This window comes from Myotis yumanensis, unplaced genomic scaffold (assembly GCF_028538775.1).
Source record: "Myotis yumanensis isolate MYYU_CA2020_CCGP unplaced genomic scaffold, mMyoYum1.0.hap1 SCAF_7, whole genome shotgun sequence".
NCBI classification, from domain to species: domain Eukaryota; kingdom Metazoa; phylum Chordata; class Mammalia; order Chiroptera; family Vespertilionidae; genus Myotis; species Myotis yumanensis.
The window spans coordinates 64362220-64388718 of NW_027223758.1; the positions used below are offsets into that span (position 1 = coordinate 64362220).

General features: G+C 46.5%; 1 protein-coding gene across 7 annotated transcripts in view; it reads left to right on the forward strand.

Annotated features, from left to right (window-relative positions):
• The window catches only part of LDLRAD4 (low density lipoprotein receptor class A domain containing 4), a 337040-nt gene that overhangs the window by 111211 nt on the left and 199330 nt on the right, over positions 1-26499 (forward strand). For 6 of the 7 annotated variants that reach the window (XM_070420714.1, XM_070420718.1, XM_070420717.1 and 3 more), the window contains exon 3: positions 15281-15744. In XM_070420714.1, coding sequence (XP_070276815.1) covers positions 15705-15744 — 40 coding nt within the window. In that variant the 5' untranslated portion in view covers positions 15281-15704. Of the gene's footprint in view, positions 1-12427; positions 12559-15280; positions 15745-26499 lie in introns of those variants that run through there. The other variant, XM_070420721.1, reaches the window with a different exon arrangement.

Below are 26499 nucleotides of genomic sequence, written 5' to 3' on the forward strand. Positions count from 1 at the left end.
GAGTTTCTACTTGTGCCAGGGGCTTGTCAGTACCACCTACTGGGGAAGCTCCCATTTCTTCTTGTCCCCTTGGATGGGGAAGTACTATCCCCTTTGTCCATAAGAAAACACAGGCAGGGTTTCTCCTGTGGGTGTGGATGAGGCCAGAAGGGTGGGCTTGCTCCATCATGGTCTGAGAAGATGAGATTTACTCTCTTGTTCGAAAGTTCTCCAATTTCAGAGGCAAGGACCAGGAGCCAGGCTCTCCTGCCCTTTAATCCCCCTGAATGCCTTCAAAAACAGGCCCACCTCACCTTCTTGCCAGTGGCCCATGCAGGTGAGTAAACAACATTGCTGAGCAGGTAATCAGTCTCTGTTACCCTGGGAACATGGCATGAGCAGGCTCAGGATGGCAGATAAAACTGCTGGGTGCATAATGATTGGCTGGAGTCACATTGCATGGTCACCAGGAGCTTATCAGATGCACATTTTGTTTCTTTTAATGATGGCTTTGTCATTTGTACTAGCTGCAGTTTCTAATGTTTATTATAACTTCACAAGCAGAGTCAGTCATCTTTTGGATTTTGGGAGCACTGTTGTCATCTTGTTGAGATGAGCCTAGGATATGTGTCTTTTCCCCCAATGTCGTGTTAATTCATCATTATTGATAGGTATTTTTTATCTCTATCTCTATATCTGCCTCAATCTCTAGCTCTGTCTCCACACACACACACACACACACACACACACGTATATACCCTATATATATATAGCACGTAATGTACAATATATAACATATTAGAAGCCTGGTGCATGGATTTGTGCACATTGAAAGGAAATTAATTAGAAGGTGGCCGGCAGGGTGAGACTGGTCTAAATGGGCCGAACATGCCTTGGAGCCAACCTCCTGCGGTCCCTCCCCATCTGTCTGCACCTGGGGTGGCTCCGGGGCTCGAAGGGCGTCTGAGGAGTGAGCAGGGTCCCTCCTGCAGGTGGGGTCCCTCAGCCTGGCCTGCAGGATCGGGCAAAACCGTCAGTCCAACATCTCTCGAGGGATCCCAGAGTACGAGAGGGCACTCTGCAATGTTGCTGTCACTCGGCAGCTCCTGTGTGGAGTGTCTGGCCCCTGGTGGTCAGTGCACATCATACCTGTCTGCCGGTAGGCTGGTTGCTTAGCCTTTTATATATATAGATAATTGTATGTAATATTATACTAGTATGGCACAGATACGTGTTTGCCTGTTTTTACAGTGCTTACCATCTTGAGTTCTTATCTCTGAGTATCTGTCCACTGTAGGATATGTCTGCTCTCTTTTCTGCTCACCCTGCTAGTTAGTGTTATGACTTTCTGACCAGGTGAGATGAAAGGTCAATGGAGAAAGAGGAAAATGTTACAGGCCATAATTCTTTTTGCTGGAGGAAGCTCAGCCAGTGTGAACGTGTCCATTACACACTTGGCCTTTGCAGATAGACCTGTAGATTGTCCTCCTGCCACAGTTGCATTGGGGTTAATATAAAAGATGGGGGCCCGACTGGCATGGCTCAGTGGTTGAGCATTGACCTATGAACCAGGAGATCATGGTTTGATTCCAGGTTGGGCCTGGAATCAAACCATGGGTTGTGGGCTCGATCCCTGTGTGGGGCATGCAGGAGGCAGCCAATAAATGATTCTCTCTCCTCATGGATGTTTCTATCTCGCTATCCCTCTCCCTCTCAGAAATTATATATATATATATATGTATGTATAAAGATGGGGGTGTTTTGTTCTTTTTTCTTTTAGCCATATTTTTACCCACCTTTTTAGGGGAGGGGAAGATTTTGTTTGTCAGCAGCATCTTTTGCCGAACACTAAACTAAATTCTGAGGGAAAATGCAAATGAAAACGTCTCCTCCTTGGGAGTATTAGAATCCAGCGAAGGAGACAAGATAAATGTAAGAAAAGTACAAACAGCATGCAACAACCAATTATTGTATGTTAATTAGTAGCAGCTGTATAGAGCTGGTATATTGCTGGAAAATACTAGACTATTATAGTATTGATAATCCAGAGTTTCCTCAGGGGTGACTGAAGAATCGATATGAGACAGATTCTGCAGCTTTTCCCCCTCCCTTTTCTGAAACTGTGGAGAGGAAGTTCAATAGGACATTCCACCCCAAATAAGCTGTTTATAGTCTAGTCGAGTGGTTGGTAAATTATGGCTCATAGGCCATATCCTAGTTAGCACTGGTTTGTATAACGTTTTCTTGGAACACATCACTGTCAATCATTTATATGCTGCTCTTGGTGGTGGTTTTCATGCTGTAATGACAGAATCGAGGAGTAGGGACAGGGTGTTCATACCCTGAAGAACCATTTACCATCTGGCCTTTTGCAGGAAGTTTGCGGACCCTGCTCCAGTTGCTTCTTTATATAAACACAGAGTAAATGCACGTACACAAATACCCACAACTGGTTCTCTGGCTAGGATCTCACAGACTAACAGATTTCAGTGGAGCTGGGTATAAGCACATCTCTGCATTTGTTCCCAATTATTTTTATCTTTTTTAATGGAGCACTTAATAGCTCACACCCCTTTGCATCCTTTACTGCAGCAGTTCAATCTGTGACTTGTGTGCGTGTTTGTTGTCTTTTAAGCAAATGCAAAAATCCCTTATTTTGACTTCATGTTGTCATCACAACAGTTTTACCACTCTTGGCTTCATGTGCTTTGGGAACCTAAAAAGCAACCGAGTCTCAAAACTAACTCATTTTTTAAAAAAGTTTGCGTGTGACATTATACATGCGTGTATAAATACATATTACATGTATTTTTGCCTCATTGGAATGAAGATGTGTGTCATAAACTGTACCATGAAATTTTCTTTGGCTGCCTGCAGCGACGGGACTGGGCAGAATGCTGAGCTCGCTTTGTCGCTTGTGCGCTGACTAATCAAAGAATTGATCCTCCTCCTGCCTTTTACGTTTTTCGAATTAGAAGATTATTTCTCACGTTGAATTCTTTGGTCATATTTTAATTTTCAGAGATTAATATATGTTACTCTTTTTCAAGAAGGTACAAAATGTATTTAATGAGAAACAGAAATGCCTCCCTTTTTTATATATAAGCAAAATGGAGATTTCTTAAAGCAGAAAATCAGTGACTTGCCTTTGAATAACACACTGGTATTTTATGTAGTTTAAAATTGTTTTGTGGTTCAGTATAGAAATAAACATTACTTTTTTATTACCTTGCATACTTTTAGCTGAAATGTGGATTCTATTTTTATTCTGTACATTTTCTTTTAGACTAGAGATTTTAAGGTGAGCTGAGAAATTTCCTTAAAATAATTATAGAGTTTTAAAAAATTCTCATTTCTTTTAAAATGACTCAGTGGTTGAGGGTCAACCTATGAACCAGGAGGTCACGGTTTGGTTTCTGGTCAGGGCATATGCCTGGGTTGCGGGCTCAACCCCCAGTGTTGGGTGTGCAGGAGCATCCGATCAATGATTCACTCTCATCATTGATGTTTCTATCTCTCTCTCCCTCTCCTTTCCTCTCAGAAATCAATACAAATATATTTTTAAAAAATTACATGTGGACAGCTCCATTCTTTTTTTTGATAACACCTCTATGTTTATAAATATTCTAAATATTTAACACATTTTCCACATATAATCCTCAACTATGCAGAATTTGCTTTTACTTTTCCTAGAGAAACCAGATTTGGTGGAGACAATCATGTTTCATTCCCCTGATGATTATACATAATTTTTGACTATTTTGTTGCCTTCTTATCCATGCAGATGGTCTCTGGAGGCAGAACAAACAGGTAGAGGGAGGGTAATACGAAGCAAGATTATTCAGCCCCTACTGTCAGAGATGTCTGACGTTAAGGTCTGGCCCGGGTGTGGACTGATGGCTGAAGGTGGGAGTAATTGCTACTGTGGGAATGGTTGTATCCATCTTTGGTCTGTGGAGAAGGTTCATTGGAGTCTAGATACTCGCCACTCAGATGTGGTTCAAGGACCCACAGCATCAGCATCCCCTGGGAGCTGAATTAGAAATGCAGAATCTCAGGCCCTGCTCCAGACCAGCTGAATTGGAATCTGCACTTCACTAGGGTCCCCTCAGGACCACGAGCACCATAAACTTTTGGGAAACTCTGGTCTAGGGCATTGGTTTTACAGAATGACCAAGCATCAGAATCACGTTTTGAGCTGATTAAAAAGTACAGAATCCTGGTCACAGCCCCCTGATATGTTGACTCACTAGGCCTGTGATCATCCCGATGCCCAGCCTGATGTGGGAACCCTGGTTTGAGAGGGATTGCCTCTGGTTGGTAAAGGGATATTTTCGAAGGTGAATCACCTGCTGAGTGTGTGTCTGGAGGTCCACAGCTGGCTTTAGCCCCACAGCCTGGCCTGCTGTGAGCTTTGTTTTCTCGGAAACTCCATCCAAGAGTGGACTTGTCATTCCTGAAGAGCCCGTGGAGGTTTGCAGGCCACTGGACCAGCGTGCCAGCACTGTCTGCCTCTCCAGCTGAGGGGGATGCAGACTTGCAGCCAGTCTAGCTACCCAGCCTCCATTCCCTTCTCTTCCAGTTCCCATGGAAACAGATTGCAGGAAAACTGGGCATGGTGCTATCTTTACCCTGTTTTTGGCGATCTGAGGTCTGTTTCCATGGGAACCAGAAGGGAAAAGGAATGGTAGTAGAGTAGCTAGACTGCTTTTAAATTTCAATGTCAGCATTGGTCCTCACTATAAAACCCCTTTAGCCCAAGTTTATCTCTAGGCCAGGGGCCAGAGCGGCTGTGAATGTGGCCGTGACTCATCTGTAGAAGGAGGTGGGTGGAGAAGGAGGAGAGAAATGGAGCTCTTAAAATATTCTGGAAAATGCCGATTATTTTCTTTTCTTCCAGGAAGCCATTTTTAGGTGTTGGTATAAGTTACTTAAATGTCATATTTAGCTATTATTTCCTGCATGGTTTTATTGAATATAATAACATGTTTTTATTCAAAGGAAGTGAAGAGCTACGTTATTTCAATCGGAGTGATTTCTCTGATGTGGGGAATCCCTACAGTTAGCGGCTGTGCAGTAAACGTTGACTGTCTCTGTGTGTTGTGTGGGGATCAGAGCCTGGAGGAGTGAAAGAGGGGCTCACTTAGCAGGGCAGGGTGGATGCGCTCGTTAGATGGGCAAGTTTCGGCCTCTGGTAAGGAAAAAGTGAAACACAGCTGATGTTGACCTACTTAAGTAATTATTTGAAGATGAAAATATTTAATTCTAATCTAACAAGGCCTTAGATTTTAACTCTCTATAATATATATATATATATATTCTTTTATTGATTTCAGAAAGGAAGGGAAGAGAGAGAGAGAGAGAGAGAGAGAGAGATCAATGATGAGAGAGAATCATGATCGGCTGCTTCCTGCATGCCCCTCACTTTGGATGGAGCCCAAACCTGGGCATGTGCCCTGCCCGGGAATCGAACTGTCACCTCCTGGCTCAACTACTGAGCCATGCCAGCCGGGCTAGATTTTAACTCTTTGAGAGGAGTTCACTGGGTCCCACTGAGATGCTGTATTTTTGCTTTCCTCCCCCTACCCTTTCTCCCACCTTTCTTAGAGACTGTTGAAAGACCACATCTTCCTCACATCTCCCAGGGGTCTGGGAACCATGTCCTCCCTGCCCTTCTTTCCTGCTCCTCACGACTGCCTCTCCATTTACGGAGGGCCTGTGACTGTGCCGCTGCCGTGTACATTTCCTTCATGTATTTTCTCATTTAGGCATCGCCACTGTCTTACAATTGTATTAATGCCTCATTTGACAGATAAGAGGCCGAGGCTCAGAGAGGTTGTGTAATCTGGCTGAGCAGGGTGTGGGGCTGCTCAGCAGAATTGCCATTCTAAGCCCTGTTTGACCCCAGAGCCGTGCTGGCTCCTCTGAGCACAGCTCTGCATGGACTGAGCATCTGTGTCAGCACCAAGGGGATGGCAGAGTCCCTGGCTACAAGAGTTTGTCACCTAATGGGAGCTGCTCTGTCATGTTCTCCAACCAGCTCACCCAAGTACAACGGCAGCTCCTTGCTCTTTGACGTTGGTCTTGTGTATTTATATATGGGTATTTTCCCCTTTCAAATGTATTTGTTAATATATTTATTTTTAGGTGAAAATGGGCAAAATTGCCCGGCCAGCCAGCGTGGCTCAGTGGTTAAGCATCAACCTATGAAAGTAGAGGTCACGGTTTGATTCTTGGTCAGGGCACATGGCTGGGTTGCGGGCTTGATCCCCAATGTGGGGCATGCAAGAAGCAGCCAATCAATGATTCACTCTCATCATTGATGTGTCTATCTCTCTCTCCCTCTCCCTTCCTCTCTGAAATCAGTAAATATATATCTTATATATATATATATTTAATATATATATATATATTAAAATGGGTAAAATCTAGTTTTGATGATTGCATGCTTCCTTTGGGGATATTTGGGGAGCACTGACCTAGAGAGAGTGTTTTGGTAAAAAAGCAGCAACAGCTTGCTCTCCTGCTCTGATGCACAGGACTGTGGGCGGGTGGGGGATGGGGAGGAATGGTTATTCACTGTGGTGAAGCCTCCTCCTGCCTTCCCTGCCCTCCCACCACCTGTGCCTCCCTCCGGGCCTCCCAGGGCCTCTGTCTGAAGAAGCTTGCTGAGGGCCCACTGCTGAACCTGGTTAGAATAAGGCAATTCCTACTTGTCAGCTCCAGAGGGGAAAGGAGTAAATAAGGACTAGACTTTGAGAGGGAAAAGGAAGAACGGAAAGGAGATGCTATTTTAGATGCAGAGAAAGTTGCCTGTCAGGCTGATGAGGTCTGGCGTACTTCGATCATGAAAGGCCTGGCAGATACTGTGCAGTGAACTTTGCCAGGTGACGGGAACATGAACTGTGATTTCGGGGTCCAAATCTGGTGGTTAAACTCTCCTCTTGCTGCCAGGGCCCTGTGGTTTTCTTTGGTAGTATCCCAGGTGGCCTCCTGTGCAGACCTGATGGCGGGCATGTAGGCAGACTCACTTTGCATCCAGGACACTGAGGCTGGGGTGAGGACACTGCTTGGAATGAGATGGTTTCCGTAGCCACTGGTAAGTGTTTCTAAAGCTGAGCAAACGCAGTGAACTCACAAACACGTGGCTTCAGGTGCTGCAGGAGACTGCTTCTGATGAACACTCTGACTTCCGGCGGGGCCAGCGCTGTCTCACAGGCAGGCACGTTTCCACCACCGTCTGGGCTGCTTGGCGGGACACGCAGTACCTGTCTGTCGTGTTTTTCCCCCATGAATAACACTCGTTTGCTTTTCTGCATAAGATCACACGCATAGCCTTTGTTACCAAGGCAGCGGAAATTGGTCTAATGAACTCTTTCTGCTTGGCTGGAGGCCTCCAGCACACACAGGGACAGGGTTTGTGTGGGCCCATTAGTCAGCCTTGCCCCTGATTGTCTGCTTTTCAGGACAGAAGCACTTGCGTGGCCCTGCCTCGTCCAGCCTTCCAGGAAGACGTGAGACTCTATCAGTGTTTCCCTAATATATGTGGAGTCAGGCACTGCCCCTCCAATGGCTGGGGCCTCTCGCAGAGGTGACGTTCATTATCGTGTGTAACTGTACCACCGAGGGCTCGTTTATCACGCTCTCGGACTGGTTGCTGCTGGCGGTAGTGGCTCCAGGGGCCAACTGCAGACAGTGCCATGCTGCGTTACATTTTTTCAGACATCTGCTGAAATGTTCATCTTAGATTTTTGTGATCGGATTAAATTGTTCCACCAATGCTAACTAACTGGGCTAAATGAGTTCTGTTTCCGCAGTTTGGTATGTCTCAAATGATGTCTTTAGCTCTCATATAAGAACCCGTGGCTTCTCTAAGGCAGGCATAGAATCCGTGATCTTCCTAGGATGAAGTGTGATACTGCTGCTGCTTCTGGTGCCCTTACTTGAGAGAACTAGCACAGTGGTTGAGTGGAAGTTGAAGTTCTTAGAGGATATGGGATGAGTCTGTCTGTATCTGTATCTGCAGACAAAGGGAACTTCCTTCTCTTTCCAGAGGCAAGCAGGGCTTCTGAGTTTTGTTGTAATGGGTGTATTTGGGCATAAAGGAGTCTTTCCGTCAGGACACAAATGGCTAAACAACCGTGTGTGTGTGTGTGTGTGTGTGTGTGTGTGTGTGTGTGTGACTCACAGTTGCGCCTACATTAAACTGAGCAGTGGTTTCTATTGGCCACTGGTCAGAGCTTTGCAGGCTGCAGGTGTTAGTGAGATGCCCATCAGGCACCCTCTGCATGTCACCCTCCTCTCGTGTCTGTCCCAGACAACATAGACTTTTCTTTGGAAATAGCTAAGAAAAATATGATTGGAGTATTTCTGGTCACCACTATCTACCTCAAACTGGAGATTGAGTTGTAAAATACTGTAAAGTGGCAAGTTCTCTTTTTCCTAAAGGAATATACTTTTTCAGAAGATGAATCTGAGTAAACAAGACAAAACGACTTCATGACGATTTAGGCATTCCTGGTGTGTTTGATGAAAGAGGCACAGATGAGGAGCTGGTCTGGAGCTTTGCAAACAAATGGCATTTAGGAAACCTGTGCTAATGCGAGTGATGAAATGATGCAGGTCATTCATTTCTGTAGGGAGCATCGGCTGTTTTCCTGTTGATCATTTTTTAGTTGTTAGAGTGTTGGTGCCTCTGTCCCACACCCCCTGTTGAGTAGAGGAGCCCTGGGGCGGGTAGGTGTCTTCTCAGTGCAGTGTCATTCTTGGGGCCTGTGAAAGCTTGGGAAGTGTATGTAAAGGGTTTAAAAAGTTAACACTTTACAAACAGAGCAAACCAAATGGAAGAGGATGGAAGAGAGGGAGACCCTGGCAAGAGGATATAGAACCTTTTGTTAAACTTACTTATTACTACCTATTGTTATTTTGCAAATTTGATATTTCAATATAAAAACATGAAAAAAAACCCCTGAATATCAAGAGGCTTCTTTTCCTTTTAAAGTTTCTTCTTTGTAATTTTTTTTCTTCTACCACATTTCATACCAGATACCTCACCCACACATTTTCTAAAATTTTGTATCCTTTCCTCTGTTTCTCTCTGTTATTAATTTGACTGACATAGAATGCTTTTGAGCTTAGATTTTTTATCTGTTGGGAACTTAAAAAACACACACACACAAGACAAATCAACTGAGGAACTACGAGATAATTGCACATGGTCAGATAAGAACTGAGAGAGGGCGGGTGGGGTATATTCTCAAAGACGTAATTTATCAGTCACCTGCTCAGGTGAGCTGTAATCATTGTAGCGACTATTATTTCTTTAACATTTATTAGAGAAAATTTTTTTGTACATGTTTTCTCATTAAATACATCCTAATTCTATGAAGTAGATGCCCTGTTACTTCCATTTTACAGATGATGAAACTGAGGCCCATGGTGGGGGTGTTAAGTAACTGCCAAAATCACAGGCAGCCTAGAATGAGGTCAACCCAAGGTAGTCTGAGTCAGAGCCTGGCCTTCTGTCCTCTGGCCTGTTTGCGTGTGAGGCTCTCATTTGAGCGTGTTTTATCTCCGGAGATGGTAGAGGGGTCGTCCCTCCCTGTGCTTCAGAGGCCCAGCTGGCACTTCCCATCCGGAGTGCCCTCCAGGGTCTGAGTGCTGTGGTCAACCACCTCCTTGTGTACTGTGCCCCTGGTGCTTGTGCATCTGATGCAGGACGGAGGCAGTAGAGTGACAAGGTGACCCAGCTTAAGCTCAGCTACGATTCAGTGCAGTGTAACCAGCATTTCCTGAGGAATTGCTGTATTGTGGTCTCCAGCATCAATGCCAAGGATACAAGGATTAACAAGAAAAGGTTTTGTTAGGAAACACCTCCACAGACAGAGATGAGATGGGCACCGTGGGCACAGGAGTGTGGTCTGTTTTGCTCACTGCTGTCTCCCAGCACCTAAAATAATGCCTGGCTACAGTAACGACCCCACAAATCATTGAAATACTGAATGAGAAGATGCAGCCAGAGAGTGGAGAGAGTCCTGGTCAAGGCCCAAGTATCTGATGGGAGCCTGCCATTAGCGGAGGCAGGGAGTAACTTGGCATAGGGAGCTCTGAGCGCAGGTATTGGCAGAGCAGGCCTTGATGGGTGATGAGGGCATTGGAGGATATTTGTGAGGAGGGCAAAAATTATTTCATATAAATAGCTCGTTAATCCATATTCTCTTCTACTCTCACCGAAGAATGAGATGACAGCTCCCCTTCCCCTTCTGCTCACACTTGTTAGCTCCCTGCATGACACCTTTTTCTTTGCCTGTCAGGCCCATTGTAAGCTGCCTTTATCTTAAGAAAATTGAGATGGGGGAGAGCACTGCAGAGCCCAACTCCTGGTGTGGCCAGCCTGTCCCATCAGGCCGGGAGAAGTAACCGTTTCTTACTCGGCTCCCTCTGCTTAGCTGGCGTCCTCAGGTGACCGACCGTGAAATGCTCAGATGCAGTCAGGCACACTGCAGCGCACGTTCTCCCGAGGGCTGTGTGGCTCTGTGCCAAGCCGCTGGCTCTTCCTTGCCTTTTCTTTCAGGCACGTTGGTGTCATGGGCGTGGTCCAGTTTGGGCTTGGGAAAGTGGAAATAGTGGCAGTTGGTACAGATGTATACTGTACCCCTTTCTCAGCTTCTTCCTTTGCCAACTGGCATGTATGGAAGAACTCTGAGCTTGGGCCTAGACTGACACCTGGATCTGGTCCCAGTTCTGCCTTCATCACTACAGTCACCTTCAGCAGGTCCTCTCTCCTCCCCGAGCCTCATTCTTCTTCTCCGTGAAATGAAAGGGTGGGACCCATGGTCCCTTGTTGCTTCCTTTGCTCCTAGATGGTATAAGGAGGTAGATATAGACTTCACGATTCACTAGGGACAGTGATCATACGTTATTATTTTGCGAGGACACTTTCTCCAATCTGGTATGAGTAGAGCCTCAGACTGTGTAGATCCTTTAGGATTTATCAAGTGTCATATTTGACAAGGAGACATTTCAGAGGATGTCCTAATATAATTGCCACGTTTCCCTGTTTGTGACATTTTAAAAGCTACACTTGTTTTATAGCCTGAACCACAGAAATTAAAAGTATCCTGAAGAATCAGTAGCACCCCAACTCAACCTCCCCGCGTTGCAGGCAGCCCATTTCTCAGCCTTGTTCTCAGACTTGTGTTTGTGTGCTGTTTTCCGGGGCTTGTTTGCCGTGTCCTTTTCATGCACATGTGTCCTGTCTGCCTTGATCAGAGACACTGGCTCAGGGGCACACTCAGATCCAAAGGGACCTTTGGTTCCCCTTCTCACTTTACACAGGAGGGAATGGGAACCTGGCAGGCTGCAGGACTTGCCCAAGTCCCGTAAGTGGCCCAGAACCGGGGGGATGCCCTGCCCTGTGCTCTGCCCCACTGCTGCCATGCAGGCAGGCCTGGTGTTTCTAAGGTCCTACTGCTTTTCGGACATCTTGGCTGACTGGTACTTGCTGAGGTCTAAAACCGTCTGTTTATGAGGCAGAGAAGCTCATGGAGGAGTGTGATGTCTCTCTCCCAGGATGACACAGTCTAGCTCTGGTCGGAAATAGATCCTTGGGTTTCTTTTTCCACTTATTCTCACATCTGGTCATTGCCACTTTGGACTTAAATGAACCAGCCCATAGTTGAGATTTTTTTTTTTTTGGTAAACAGTGCAGTACAAGTCTTAATACATTAATTTTTATGTTTTGAATTTTACAACCGTGCCTCAGTTTGTCAAGGCCAGGGCTATCTGTCTCTCAGTGTTCCTTTCTCCCTGGGCCTTGTCTGGTGGGCAGAGCAGGGATGGGTCTGTCAGACACAAGCCCGGGGCCTCCGCTCCCAGGTCTCTATGCCTGGAGCCCTTCAGGCTGCTCCGTCTAGCCGTCACCTAGGTAACCGACATGCAGCCCGCAAAGCAGTCTGTCCACAGTGAGAGGAAATAAAAAAATGAAACTGCAGTGTTTATTGTTGATGCACTATGCGTTTTTTGAATGTGACTAGATTTTGAAAAGGGGTTGTTTCACTTCTCTGTTGGGTGTTGGCCTCTGTGCCCGGCGTGTCACCCGAATGTTTCCGGAATTGCTGTGTCTGTTTTCACAGTGTGCACTTCCACGAAACCTCGGATCTGTCGAATGCAGTTAAGTTTTCATTACCCAGTGATTCCTAGGAGCACTGCATTTCATAAAAGTTTTATGCACAAGAGGTAAAGCAAACATATCTCCACAACTTATTTGGTGAGGTTTTGTGGGTGTTCATGTTTTTTAAAACTGTCCCTTCCTGTGGGGGTGTTTTTCCGTTTGGTGTGCTCTATTTCCTTAGTAACTGTTACTCTGTTATGGGAGGGGCTTAATGACATTTTTCAAGTGCAATATTGAATTAATTATTTCCTGGTTAGTCCTGCCCATCTTCCCAGGATAAATAGAACGCCTGTGTGTGTGTGTGTGTGTGTGTGTGTGACGACAGGATGGCAGTAGCGTGCTTGGGTCGAGGGGGCCTTTGAATGTGTGGCTGTGGCTCAGGATTAGTCGGTGACCTTGTGTCCTGGGTAAGTTGCCTCCTTCTTTATGCTTTCTCTCCCCACAGCCTTGATTTTCTTGATTTGGGTATTATTAGGCTTAAAGGTACTTTGGTTTGGGGAACTGCGTGAGATTCAGCACTAGCGTGGGAAGAACAGTGGTTGTCTGGGCAAGACATTCAGGGATTAGTGTGACTCTCCGGCACACTACTTTTTGTGGCTGTTGTTTAACCTCTGTGGGGCTAGAGTTTTCTCCCCGAGGGTGGAAAGAATTTAAAGCCATGACCCCTCCGGCCCTTTCCTGGGTAGGAGGTTCTGTGAAGTGTGAGTGCAGTGGAATCACTGCTCATAAGCACTGTCTCCTCTTGACCTAGATGGGCTGTAGGAGAAGCGCTTGCCAGTCCAGAGGCCGGAGTCAGCGCTGCGGAGCAGCCTCTCAGCCCAGGAAACGCTGCTTGTCAGTTCACGGCTGGGGGTGGGGGGTTGTTTTGTAGACATTTGCTGAGCCCTTCTGTATGTGCCCCTCTCTGTATCCACTCATCCACTCATCCAGTAAACTCGTGTTTCCCAAGTGCCCGTCCTCGGTGCTGAGGGGAAACGGAGAGTCATCCGGTCACTGTTCTTGTCCTCGTGGTGTTTAAGGTCTAGTGGGAGGATGGGCGCTAAGCAGTCGCCACCCCTGCATGCAGCCACAACTATGGCAAGTGCCGGGAACCGGACTCCGAATTTAGCCTGGGGACGACCTAGGAGGCATCTCTGAGGAGGGTTGTTGGAGCTGAGATGAGAAAGTGAGCGGCGGTTCCGGAGCAGGAGCCACCTGAGAGTGGGAGATGGGATGGGCAAGAGGATGGAAGGACAAGCGGATGAGGCATGATTTGTCAGCTTCTCTGCCTTTTCTGCTGATTCTCGGTTGCCCAGACTGTTGGGTCATCTGACACTTTGTTCCCGAGATGGCTGGGTTTTTGGCCCTGTTCGGGTTGGTTGGACCCCTCACTGAATAGAAAGATGACTCCAGGTTCTGGAGACCCTTGTGCTATGTTTCTAGAAAGTGTATCTTGCTGTGTTGTTAGCGGTTAGGAAGAAAACACTGATAGCCCTTATGGTTTCATTTTAACTTGAAAATTGCATATAAGGAGACTTACGATTGTGTCCCTCCATCCTTTGTTGGGAATCTCACACATCATGCTCTAAAACTCCTGGCCAAGACCATGGCTGAGCCCTAGCAATGAACTACCTCTATTTTAGAAGTAAAGTTAAGAATTGCTGAGTGTGATAATGACAGTAAAAGAAAAAAAGCTTGTTGTTTCTTCTATTGCTACCCACATCTGCCTCAATCTTTCCCATAGCCATTTGCAATATTGTAGAGGATAGCTTGATTTCCTAAAAAGTGAGCTGTCATACCTTTCTCAATGAAACGAAATAATATAAACAATGCCTCCTCCCAATAAAACAACAAAAACCTCACCACTCTCAGTTTTTCTCTGAGTTCAAAGAAAGGGGACAGGTAAAGTCTAGCATTTCTGTGCATCTAAGCATCATAGAAAAGGCCAAAGAAAATTAAAGTTTCAGGCCAGGTGGGCTTTTGTTTTTATCTGGCAATGCCATTTCCTGAAATGGATAACTATGGTGCATGTGATTAGTTTACTTTAGAAGTTGGTGCAGGACTTTGGGATGCTGATACTGTATGTGTTGGTCATTTTATATGGAATATTTAAATTCAGAGAAAAAAAACGTTTTCCCACATTTTCACGAACTTCAACACCACCATTTATATAAATGGTTTTTAGTTAAAATAAAAATTTTACCTATTCATTAAACTTAAGGATTCCTACTGGGCTATACCTTATTATCTGAGATTGTTACTGCAGGTGTGTGAAGGTAATTGAATTTCTTAATATAATTAAAGTGCTTCATCAATACATAAAGTCTTCCTTATAGTTAGTCTGTATTAGTGATGTTTTATTTTATTACCTTATATTTATATTTACAGCAATAAAGGGGCTTTAATAGAGGATTTCTGTTATGTGCTGTTTTCTTAAATTATTTTTCTTTTAGTTTGATGGTGAAAATGAGGAATAAGGTTACATTTTCTAAAAATTACTTATAAATTGAGTAGGATGAGGTGATGATAATGAAAAAATTTTTTTTTCCTCTAATACTGGAGATTCATATTTAGGATTCCGTTTTAAAAGTCTGGTCCTTTGGGCTTCTGACATTCTTGTTAATGCTACTTCTTGTGTAATATAACAATCGTGGGCTATCTGAAAGTATTTTGTAAAATGTTATTATGTTATATATATGGAAAAGTTTGTAGATTAAATTTTCCCTTCCTTCTCACTCTCCTAAAAGAATTAATATGAGCCTTTGCTTCCCCCTTAAGAGTCATTTTTAAAATTTCTCAACCCTTGTCCTTCCTAGACAGCAGTGGGTATGGACCTCAGATCTCACTTTTAAGACCTTGGGAATGAGCTTGGAAAACGGGTTCTTCGGGGTGTCTGTGAACTATGATAACCTCGGGAAGGACATTGTAAGCTGGGGGGGCCTCTGTGGCCGTCCTTGGAGAGGCTTGGAGCAGTGAGCCCTGTTTTTGTCTTGCCCTCCGCCCTTTCCTGTCACGCAGGACAAGGTCTGCAGCTGCCTCTTCCCAGAGCTCTCCCGTGCCTTCCCTGTGGTTCTGAGCTCTGGGTGGGTCTGGCAAATTTAATGCTCCTACAGATCCTCAGTAAAGTGACCTATTTCTTTTTAATTTCAGAAAGAGGAGAGACGCAAAGCACAGAGAGCAGCAGATCAGACCACACCGAACTCCACTGGAGCGTCGGAGCCGTGGAGGATGCTGGCTGCCGAGCTGCAGAGGAGGCCCCCGCTCTGAGGGGGCGAGCAGGTCTCACTGAGACAGCTTCCGCCCCTCCCGGGCTCACCATGGCCTGCACTCTCTGGCTGGACGGCTGACGTGACTGTGCGCCCCAAGTGTGCACGTGCTGGACTGGGTGCTGTCCCAGGTACCGCCTGCTCTCTGGGAGCAGGGCAGGTGGGCATCAGATGCTACCCAAAGCTGGACGGGGCAAAGCAATGGACTCCGACAAGCTAAGATGGAAGTGACCTGAGGCCTCGCCCAGGCGGTTTCCTCTTGCCAGGACAGCTCAATAGTCGGAGCACAGGCTTGTCTGGGGAGCAGTATGCAGGAAGCTGGTTTTCAGGCCACAAATGCTTTCACAGGTGAGAATTCTCCACATTTAAATGAAAATGCTATTTCAGCTCTTCGTTGATAGGCAATGCAATACCAAACAACTGTACAACATGAATGTACATTTGCTTTGATGACCTAAAGACCATACAGAGTAAAGGGGCTCAGGCTGCCAAGGTGGCTGGTTTTGACAAAATAATAGCATGTTTTCCTTCTCTCTAAATAGGAATTTAGAAAAAGCATTTGACATTTTACGGGTCTGTTCTTGTTGAGCAATAGAGCACACACAATACCTTGCAAGTCACATTTCTCTAAAGGATCTGTCCCTTGTGGAGGAATGTATAGGGACCTGGTTTTGTTTACAGAACTGGGAAGACTCTTCGAGTGAATGAAGTTATTGCTGACGAGTAACGTCTTCCTCCCCGTCCTAAGTTATCTTCCTCAGATTTATTCGTGTGCAGATGGTGGTGGGGTGGCAACCCTGCTGAACTAACCTTGCAGCGAGGATGCTTCTATGATGAGCTCACCCAGAAGCCTGGCATCACTGCTTGACATCAGTTTACCCCCTGCCAGTTTGAACACTTTGCAGGGTACCACTTAGTCTGGCTGGAGCCCCAGAGCCATGGCCCAAGACACAGGGGCTTTTGAAATTGGATCCTGGTTCTGTGTCTGATTTGCTTAATATCCCAGGAAGCCACTAATTATTCTGGGTGTCTGGCTCCTCATTTATAAAATGGGGGCTGTGACGTTGAAGAACCTCATGGAATTCAGGGGAAACATAAAAGAGGTGTTTTTAAAGAAAAGATGACAGGATAATCACAGGAAGTGACCATATTCTCTGGTCCTGTGAGTCCTAAAAGTATGTAGCTGTGGAAAGGGCAGGCCAGGTTGTTGGGGTGCCTGGAGCGAGGTGTGGCTTAGGTTTGGGAGCCACACAGGCTTGGAGTGGGCTCTTCCTCCTCCACTGACCAGTGCTCTGCACTTGGACAGTCACAAGCTCCCTTCCGGTTCCCTCTGTAAATCAAGCTGGTCATGTGCAGCTCTCACGATGCTGCTGAGAGGAAAAAGGAGACAACATATGTGAGATGCAGAACACAGATCTTGATCCTTTGCAGGCTTCCGCTGTTTCCTGATATGGAGTCCCCAGTATGGGGCCAGGTTGCCTGGTTCAGTCCTTGGTGGTCCTTGTGCTCAGACCTTTGAGCAAACTCCTAGATCTCTCAGCATCTGCCTCTGTGAGATGGGGACCTTGATCCTGGAGGCTAGGGAAGTCATGGCCTAGACTGGCCATGGCTCAGTGAAACAGGAGTGAAACAGCTATTGAAATGTAGATTCCAAAGAGCACACAAAGTTGAGCTCTCTGGAACTATCTTCAGACGTCCAGCCTGGCAGGCTCAAAACCATGCCCTCAGCCTCCCCTTCATGGCTACACCTCAGTTATCTCAGTCACATGAGCTGCTCCTTCGTGGAATGTCAGCCCCTCCTCTGGGCAGAGGTGACATGCAGGGCCGCGGCACGAAGCACCTCTGTGAAAAACACTGCCCTTCAAACTCTCCTCCCCATCTTCCAGGAGATCGCTGGGAGGAGAGGCATCTAGGTGACGCGTGGGAACAAGCTCCTAGGAGCAGTTCTGGGAGGAAGAGGGAGCAAGAAAAGAGAAGGAGGAGAGGATGGGACAAAGAGAACCCGAGGACGAGTGGCACATGGTTCGAAATGTAGGCTAGCCCCGAGGTGGGCTTCTGGGTCCAGTCTCTTCACCCTTCTGAGCCTGGCACCTTTCTGTCGTGGCTCATACTTAGACATCGCGTCCCGTCCTCACCACTCTTTGGGGGGCTCTGCAGTTCCTTTGCCCGGAGGGAAAGGAATCCTCCACCCCATCAGGATCCCATTGCGTGCCTGAGTCTGTGGCCTGGGGACCGTAGGCTCTGAGTAAGGGAAACCCCTAGGTTCTGCCTGGAGAATTCTCAGTGGTTAGGATAGTACCTGGCACATTATTTAAGGCCCACATGAATGGCAGCTGTCATTATGACTGTTACTGCCTTGGCTGTGGTCACCTCCCTACACACTCATATATAGAGGAAGCACCCTCACTGCAACGTTAGTTCAACCACCCTCTTGAGGCTACTCCCCTGCTCACATTTTCTTATCTTCCTTTTAACTCATAGTTTTACCGAGAATTCTTCTTTCCTTACGAATTTGGCCTCCTCAGGTACGTCAGCCTACCTGAATAGTGATCATACCACGACTAGTAGCGAAATAATAACCACGGCTAATGTTTTAGAGAACTTACTGCATGCTCTTGCTGTGTTACCTCTGTCAGTATTTCCAACAGCTCTGATGCCAGTGTTAGTGTGTTGCTGCTGCCGGTGCGGGGGCCACACTCCGAGTACCCAGGAGTCAGATCGAGCTGGTGGCCCTTGCAAATCTTCTAGCATGTGTGTGACCTCCGTTGCCCATAGGGATCACCCGGGGAGCCTTGCCGCACTGCCTGGGTCTCACCCCGCAGAGATTGGGATTGACTTGGTCTCTGTATCACCCAGCCCTGCTAATTCAGGGCATGCATCCTAACAAGATCCCAGGTGGTCAGCACACATGGAAGTCTGGGAAGCACTGGGAGCCAGCACTGCACAGAGAGTGGTGTTTAGAGGTGAGGGATGGGTTGGGAGAGTCAGTTCTTGAGAAAAGGAACTGACGTATCCTGTTCCTGTAAGAGGGAGGATTGTGTTGACGGATCTATCCATTCTTAAGGAAGCTGTGTTGAATGTTAGTACCGACAGCACCTGTGAGACAATGGTTTTAGCTTCCCAGTATCTCTGGGAAATAACCAGCGGTAAAATAAGCGAGTTGTAAGTACCCGGCCTTCTCTGGAGGTGGGTCCCGGTGGACTCAGCTCATCATTTTTATTCTTTGCCTGCTCTTCTCATCTTTCTTTGCCCACACAGTCGGTAAATGTTACTTACGATGTAGGATGCAAGAGCTGCCCCTCTGTCCCTGCCCAAGCTGCTAGCTAAAGCTGTGGTCTTAGATGGAGGTCAGTGGGAGGCTGGTGCCCACCCTCTTAGTTGGTTTGCTTTTCGTATGTCTGTGGAGTATAGTCTTTTCTTATCCCAGGGCAACTAAAGATGCTAATGTCTTAGTTTTTGGAATGGAAGATAGACTGAGTTTGCTGATTCTTTAGGCTCATGGAAAGGAGCCTTGCTTTAGATAACTTAAATGGTGAAGGGGTTAGGGCATTTTTCCTTGGCTTTTGTTTTAGGACAAAACAAAAGTTACTGTACAGTTAACCATACCTCCCCTTGAAAAATATGTCAGTTTGTATTTTGTTTGTGGAGAGTGTTCAAGATTCCTCTTTAATAAGGACTTGGGGGCTGCAGCCGGGCTGGGAGGGAAGGCTGGGAGACCTGTGTGAAGCTGTGTTTGCCTGGCAAGCCCGTTGCCTCTTTGCAGTGCATGGCATTCCCATGGCGGGTGGTGGGAGCTTGCAAGGCCCCACTCGCCATGACACTGCTGGCCCACCCGTGTGGTTCGAAGCCTTCTCTTAATTCTTGCTTCCTGTGTGAATGTAGATATACCCACATGGATACATATTTCAAATTCAACTTCCCAATTATGATTTTCTCAGGCTAAATGTTGCATAAAGAAATTTATACGCTGTTTTAAATTTTCTCAGTGCATGTAATTTAGAAATGATCTTAATCACTTAGATACTATTTTGTAACAAAAAAATTAATTTTCCCTTTTTATAAGTGATACCTGCTCATTGTTAGAAAATTTGGAAAGCACATAAAAGTCTAAAAAGGAAAAATAATTACCCATGCAGAATATTGCCATTTTCATGAACATTTTGGCTTGTGTCCTTTCAATATTTTTTTCCTGTGCAAAATTTTTCTCACAGGACTGTGTTCATAATATATATTCAATTTTATAACCTGATCATTCCCTTTTTAAAATTACATTATGAGCATTTTCTTTTAAATATGATTTAAAATTGCTTTATGATATTCTTTTATGCATGTGTACTTGAATTTTAAAGTTGTGCTTTTATTGTTGGATATTGGAGTTTTTGACAGCTTCTCCCCTTATAAATAATTCTTTGATGAACACTGTGCAAAAAAAACTCTTCTGAATATTGGGTTATTTCCTTAGGATAAACTACTAGACACAGAATTATTAAGTCCAAAGAAGTGAACTTTATGAAGGTTTTTGGTTGAATTTCCAAAGGGATTGGTTGGTCCTAGCTTCTGAGACTGCGCTGGGCTCAGTTTCTTCCAGTTGCCTGTTCGCGGTTGCTGGGGCCCGTCCCTGCCATTCCGCTGTGAGATGGAGCCGCCCTGCTGCCCTGCGGGGTGTCCTGAGACTAATTCACGCTTGTGGAGCTTTTGCAGCACGCTGCTGTAGGCTACCTGGGACCCACCGTTAGGACGACAATGCTAGTATTTCATCGGGGCGAAGCGAAACTCAAGCATCCTCAGTTTACTGTTTTTGTTCGTCCAGGGCCCAGTGGTCGGCAAACTCATTAGTCAACAGAGCCAAATATCAACAGTACAACGATTGAAATTTCTTTTGAGAGCCAAATTTTTAAAACTTAAACTATATAGGTAGGTACATTGTTATTAACTTAATTAGGGCACTCCTAAGGCTTAGGAAGAGCCACACTCAAGGGGCCAAAGAGCCGCATGTGGCTTGCGAGCCGCAGTTTGCCGACCACGGGTCCAGGCAGTCTTTCTGTGTGGCTATAGTTCAGTGAGGCAATGATGACTCCAAAGTCAGACTCCAGCACTCTTGTAGAAACAACCCCCCAGAGCCTCTGGGCAAATAGAAATGGGCATCCTTCCAGGATATGTCAGTCAGGCCTCCGCTGAGGCATCCTAATGGTGATGGAGATTTCGTCGGAGGTTTACTGTGCTCTTGGTGGTGTGGAGTGTGCCTGCCTGAGTTACCACTATGCACATCCTAAAGAAGATGCTGGTTTGAGATCCTGCCTCCTCCCCACCCCCAATGTCACTCTTAGATACTGTAAAGGGTTTGCAGTATTGTCTTAAGTTCTCTGAATCATTTCATTCGATGTTTGAAAAAACATTTAAACTTGGATAACTAGGTAAGTGAATTAAATTCCTATAGGATTTGCAAGTCTTTCTTGATAAAAGAATAATCAGACCTAGTTGTTTAATAAGTTAACTCCTACCCTTCACTCATAAAGGAGAAGGGTAGGAGTTGATTTAATAGTTTTTAGGTATCTGAAAGAGAGCTATTTTATAGATGATGGTGACCAGGTTTACTTAGCTATTAATGAACAAAAAGGAAGCACTGCTTAAATTGGATTGTTGGGATGCCTGTTTTTCTCCCCTAGAATTCGTTCACACTGGCAGGAACGCTGGGACCCTTCCCGGGGGGGATGTGGCCTTAACTGGAGGCGTGACTGGAGCCGCACTGTTCCCAGGGCTCTGAAAGGCCCCAGAGGATCCTGGGTCACCCCCTTCCCACCACCCAGACCTTCGGCTTATTACTCATCCTTTCAAGGTCACGCCCATGTGCTGATCCGTAGATGACCTCAGCCCACACTCTGCAGAGTTGCCAGGAGGAGATAGTGAACGCTGTTTCTCAATAAAAGGAATCGGGGGGATTTATGGTCAAATTCGGGAAGAAGACATTTAAATCGGGTTCTTTACTGCAGAACTTTACAGAGTTTAGTATGAGACTGCAGCTAAATATTTGGCAGATAGGCAGAGAGTTGGCAGCATTTCCCAAGTGACAAGACCCTGAAGGCTTTTTAGAAAGAAAACCACGGAGGGATAGCACGTGCTGCCGGTCTGAGGTGCTGCCTCCTCCAGTCCGCAGTGCAGGTGTCCCTGTCCTGCCCCCACTGGAGCTGGAGTGTAGTCTCCTAACAGGGCTGCGTTTCCTGAGCGGGTTTACGGAGCCCCTGCCAGACAGATGTAAAGCGCTACAGCTGGAAAGAATGCAACGAGGCACTGCCTTCCTGCCTTCATCCTCTCCCCTCGCTAGGTCTGCTGGAAATACCTTCTCTTGCCTCCACACTTTCTGTGGTTTCTTCTTGCTTCCTAAAGAGTCTGGACTCCTCATCCTGGACTGAAAGCAGATGCCTCTCCCTGGTATTCACAGTCCAGATGCCGTCTAAGCAACTTTCTATATAGAAGCACTTATAATCTCACTTAAGCCTCAAAGCAATTCTATAAAATAGGTGCTATATTAAAGCCCCTTTGACAGATGAGGAAACTGAGGCACAGAGTTAAGGCAAGGTCACACCCCTGGTAAGGTGAGTAGCTGGGATTAGAACCTGCAGCCTCTGGAGTCAGCACAAATGAGTGGACTCACCAGCCTTTGTCAGGAAGCATTTCCCTTCCAGCTTACCAGTGGCCACAGAGACCTATGATCCACATGCTGCTCTCGGAGAGGTGGTTTACTTCATGGAGAAATGCATATTTCAGTTGTAGATTTAAGAGGTCTTAGCTTGTAAGGACATTTTCTTGACATAAAAAGGATACATTCATAGCCTGCGTGCAAACAATGGTTTCCAGTATACGGACTTGCAGCCCTGTTCACCTTCTCTAATTCTGGGTTCCGTTAGACCACACCGGAGTGTGTCTCGTCACTGTGGCGGTCTGTCGGGAGTTTGGGATTGGAGTGCGGAGGCACGGGAGCGCCCATTTCTCCTTGGGCTGCGCTGTGTGCAGCCTGGGGCAGCACGCGTCGTTGAACGGTCTAGCGGGCATGTTTTCAGTGCAGACCTTGTTTCTCACAAAGTCTTTTTATTTTCCCCTTTAAAAAACATACCGTGAACAACAGAAATATTTCAGTTACTTGGCTATGTTGGCTGATAGTCTAGACCAGCGGTTCTCAACCTGTGGGTCGTGACCCCTTTGGCGGTCGAACGACCCTTTCACAGGGGTCACCTAAGACCATGCTGCATATCAGATATTTACATTATGATTCATAACAGTAGCAACATTACAGTTATGAAGTAGCAACAAAAATAATTTTATGGTTGGGTCACAGCATGAGGAAATGTATTTAAAGGGCCAGAAGGTTGAGAACCACTGGTCTAGACGGAAGAGGTTCTGTCTCCTGCTTCTGGTTTGCTCCTGCCTCGTGGTGCTCCATTCAAGGGCTTGGACATTGGGCGGCAGCTGAGCACTAGCAGGTCCTCCTGGACCTGGAGCAGGAGGTTCCAGTTCCGCTCTAGAGAATGCGGACCACGCTCTTCCTGCCCTTCACGGAGCCACTTGTCTGTGCCCGGGACGCAGCAGGGATAGAAGAGGGTGGACTCGGGCTCATAAGGCATGGGTTGATCTAAGTGCTGCAACCTGGGGAAGTTACTTAGTCTAGACCTCAGGTTTGGTTTTGTTTTGTTTTGCCTGTGAAATTGGAGTCATGATCACAACTCCATACGCCTGTGATAGCTAAAGAGCGGGCCTAAGTGACAGCGCTGGACAGGGCCACCGGTTTCCTTCATGGCACGGCTGCTAGAAAGACCTGGGAGCTGCGTCGTGAGTGTCCTGGAGTCCCTGACGGGGAGGCAGGACTCAGACACAGTTTGTCCCGGGCGGGAGTTCTCCAGCCGGGCCCAGGCCCCTGCTCGCTGTCGCTGCCTTCAGTTTTTAGTTCATGTGTGTGTGGCACATTCACAGAGGGGTGTGCGGCAGGGATACACATTGCAAGGGAAACCTCGCCGTGTAGCTGCGTGTGCATGTGTGTGTGGCACATTCACAGAGGGGTGTGCGGCAGGGATACACATTGCAAGGGAAACCTCGCCGTGTAGCTGTGTGTGCATGCTGCTGACACTGTTTTGAGGGTTGAGGTGCTGGGACCTGAAGGCCGTATGGGGGCAGGAGAGTATGGGTGGGTTTGACGGGTAATTCTGTCCCTGCCCTTCTCTGGGTTTTTGATGTGGGAAGTCATAGAACAGGACCTAATGCACAGTCCGATGTTTCTTTATCCAGCTTTGAACTTTACCTGTTGTTTTTGTGGTGGGGGAGCAGCTATTTGGTTAAAACTATTTTCTAATGTTAAATATTAATGTGTTGGCGTAAGATACTTGACTGACCCGAGGAAAAACCAACACTGGAAAAACTCATCCTTGTCGCCATTCGTGACCCCCAGGGCTGTCCTGCTCTCTCTGCCTTGGGATTGCGCGCGCGCCCCCCCCCCCCCCCCCCCCAACGTCCTGTCGCTTGCCCACAGTTGTCTGTTCCCTCAAGAAGCTGTTCTCTTGGAACGTGACCCAAGTGGCGAGAACACACTGGAGCAGTGGACCCGCGAGCACCTTCACAAATGTTTTATTTCTCTGAAACCAGCCTCATCTGTAAGATGAAAAATGTATGAACGAACGCCCACTTTCCAAGGTGGGGATACGGAGCCCTCTTTTTCAAAAGCATATGGAAAGTGCTGTGTAAATTTCAAAACGTTACACAAGAGCTAGCAAACCTAATAACTGAGAGCCCTTCTCACTGCTCAAAATGTACCCGTTCGGACGGTCAACATGTATGTGATCGCTGCACCCATGGCCGATTCCCGACTGAAGGAGCGACTCCTCTCTGGCTCCGAGGAGGACAGGCAGCCCTCCGTGGGTGCTCCGCACTCTGCGCCGTCTGGCAGCACCGCGTGTGAGGATGGCTTTCTCAGCGATAGAGGTTTGCTAGTCAGTGAAACGTGAGTCATTAGAAGGTAAACCCTGCGGCGATGGGGCATGCGGGGAGGGGCGCCAACCGCAGGATTGGGTCAGCCCTGGCTCCCCCAACGAGTGGGGTCCACCTCTGCCTCTCAGGTAGGCACCACCTCCCTCAGGGTTTGTCGTGAGGGTTAATGAGGTCTCAGCAAACGGCCTTGCATCAACTCATCATGCACATACAAGTGAATGTTGACTGCAGTTAAAGTTCGTTATTCTTTACATTTAAGGATTATAAACAAAATTACCCACCATATAAATATGGTGTTTCTACTGTTGACTGAACTACTGAATTGGGTGCCTCGTCATGAGTACAGGGGAGAGAGAACTGCGGTGGGAGCTTCAGAAATTTTTATTGATGAGTGGTAGAAACTCATAGACTTGGCCCATCGATAAATGAATGGATAGAGAAGATAAATGATTGGATAAAACGTTTATATATGCAATGGAATATTTCTCAGCCATAAAAAGAATGAAATATTCCCATTTGCGGATATGGTGCCAATGGATGGACCTAGAGCAGCCATGGGCAAACTACGGCCCGTGGGCCGGATCTGGCCCGTTCGAAATGAATAAAACTAAAAAAAAAAAAGACCGTACCCTTTTATGTAATGATGTTTACTTTGAATTTATATTAGTTCACACAAACACTCCATCCATGCTTTTGTTCCGGCCCTCCGGTCCAGTTTAAGAACCCATTGTGGCCCTCGAGTCAAAAAGTTTGCCCACCCCTGACCTAGAGGATATGATGCTGAGTGAAAAAAGTCAGATGGAGAAGGACAAATACCATATGACTTCACTTATACAGTGGGGCCTTGACTTACGAGTTTAATTCGTTCTGAGACCGAGCTCGTTAAAGAGCTCGTTAAGGAGCTCGTTAACTCAAATTACTCTGTCAACTTAATGCAAAAAATCGGCAGAGAGACAGCTGGTATCTCAAAAAACTCGTTAGTCGGGACAGTGGGGCCTTGATTTACGAGTGTCCTGACTAACGAGTTTTTTGAGATACGAGCCATCTCTCGGCCGATTTTTTGCTTTGAGTTGCAAGCTAAAATTTGGTTTGCGAGCCAGCTTCAGATACCCCACCACTAGTTGGCGCAGCGAATGTCACCGTGAACGCCACAACATCAGCCCAGCATCACGTGTCTCACTCGTTCACTGTGGATTTGACATATGAGTAATTTGAGTTACGAGCTCCGTCACGGAACGAATTAAACTCGTAAGTCAAGGCCCCACTGTATTGGAATCTAAAGGACAAAGTAAATGAATAAACAAAACAGAAACAGACTCATAGATACAGAGAACAAACTGATGGTTACCAGAGGGGAGTGGGGCTGGGGGCTGGGTAGAAAAGGTGAAGGGATTAAGAAGTACAAATTGGTAGTAATAGTCACAGGGATAGAAAGTACAGCATAGGGAATATGGTCAGTAACACTGTAATAACTATGTTTGGTGCCAGGTGGGTACTGGAATTATTGGAGGGACCACTTTGTAAATTACATAAATGTCTGACCACTGTGCTGTACTCCTGAGACCAATTCTATATAATAAAAGGCTTATATACAAATTGATTGAATGGTGGAACTACTGGTCACTATGACGTGCACTGACCACCATGGGGCAGACACTCAACACAGGAGTTTCCCCCTAGTGGTCAGTGCACTCCCACAGGGGGAGTGCCACTCAGCCAGAAGCTGGGTTCACGGCTGGCAAGTGCAGCAGCGGTGGCGGGAGCCTCTCCCGCCTCTGAGGCAGCGCTAAGGAGCAGGCCTAAGCCAGCAGGCAGACATCCCCCGAGGGGTCCTGAACTGCTAGAGGTCACAGGCGAGGCTGAGGGACCTCCTTCCCCCAGGGCACAAATGTCGTGTACCGGGACTCTAGTATAACATAATATTGAATATCAACTGTAATTGGGGGGAAAAGGCTAAGAAAGGGAAGGAATAAATTTTCACTTTTGAAAAACAAACAAAAAAGAAACTCATCAGACTTTGTTTTTGGTTTTGTGTGTGTTTTTTTTTTAAATCTGTAAAGGTCTTGATCCCCAATGACACCACAGGTGAATACCTTATCTTCCAGGCTTCATTGAAGCCCTTTAGTTGTG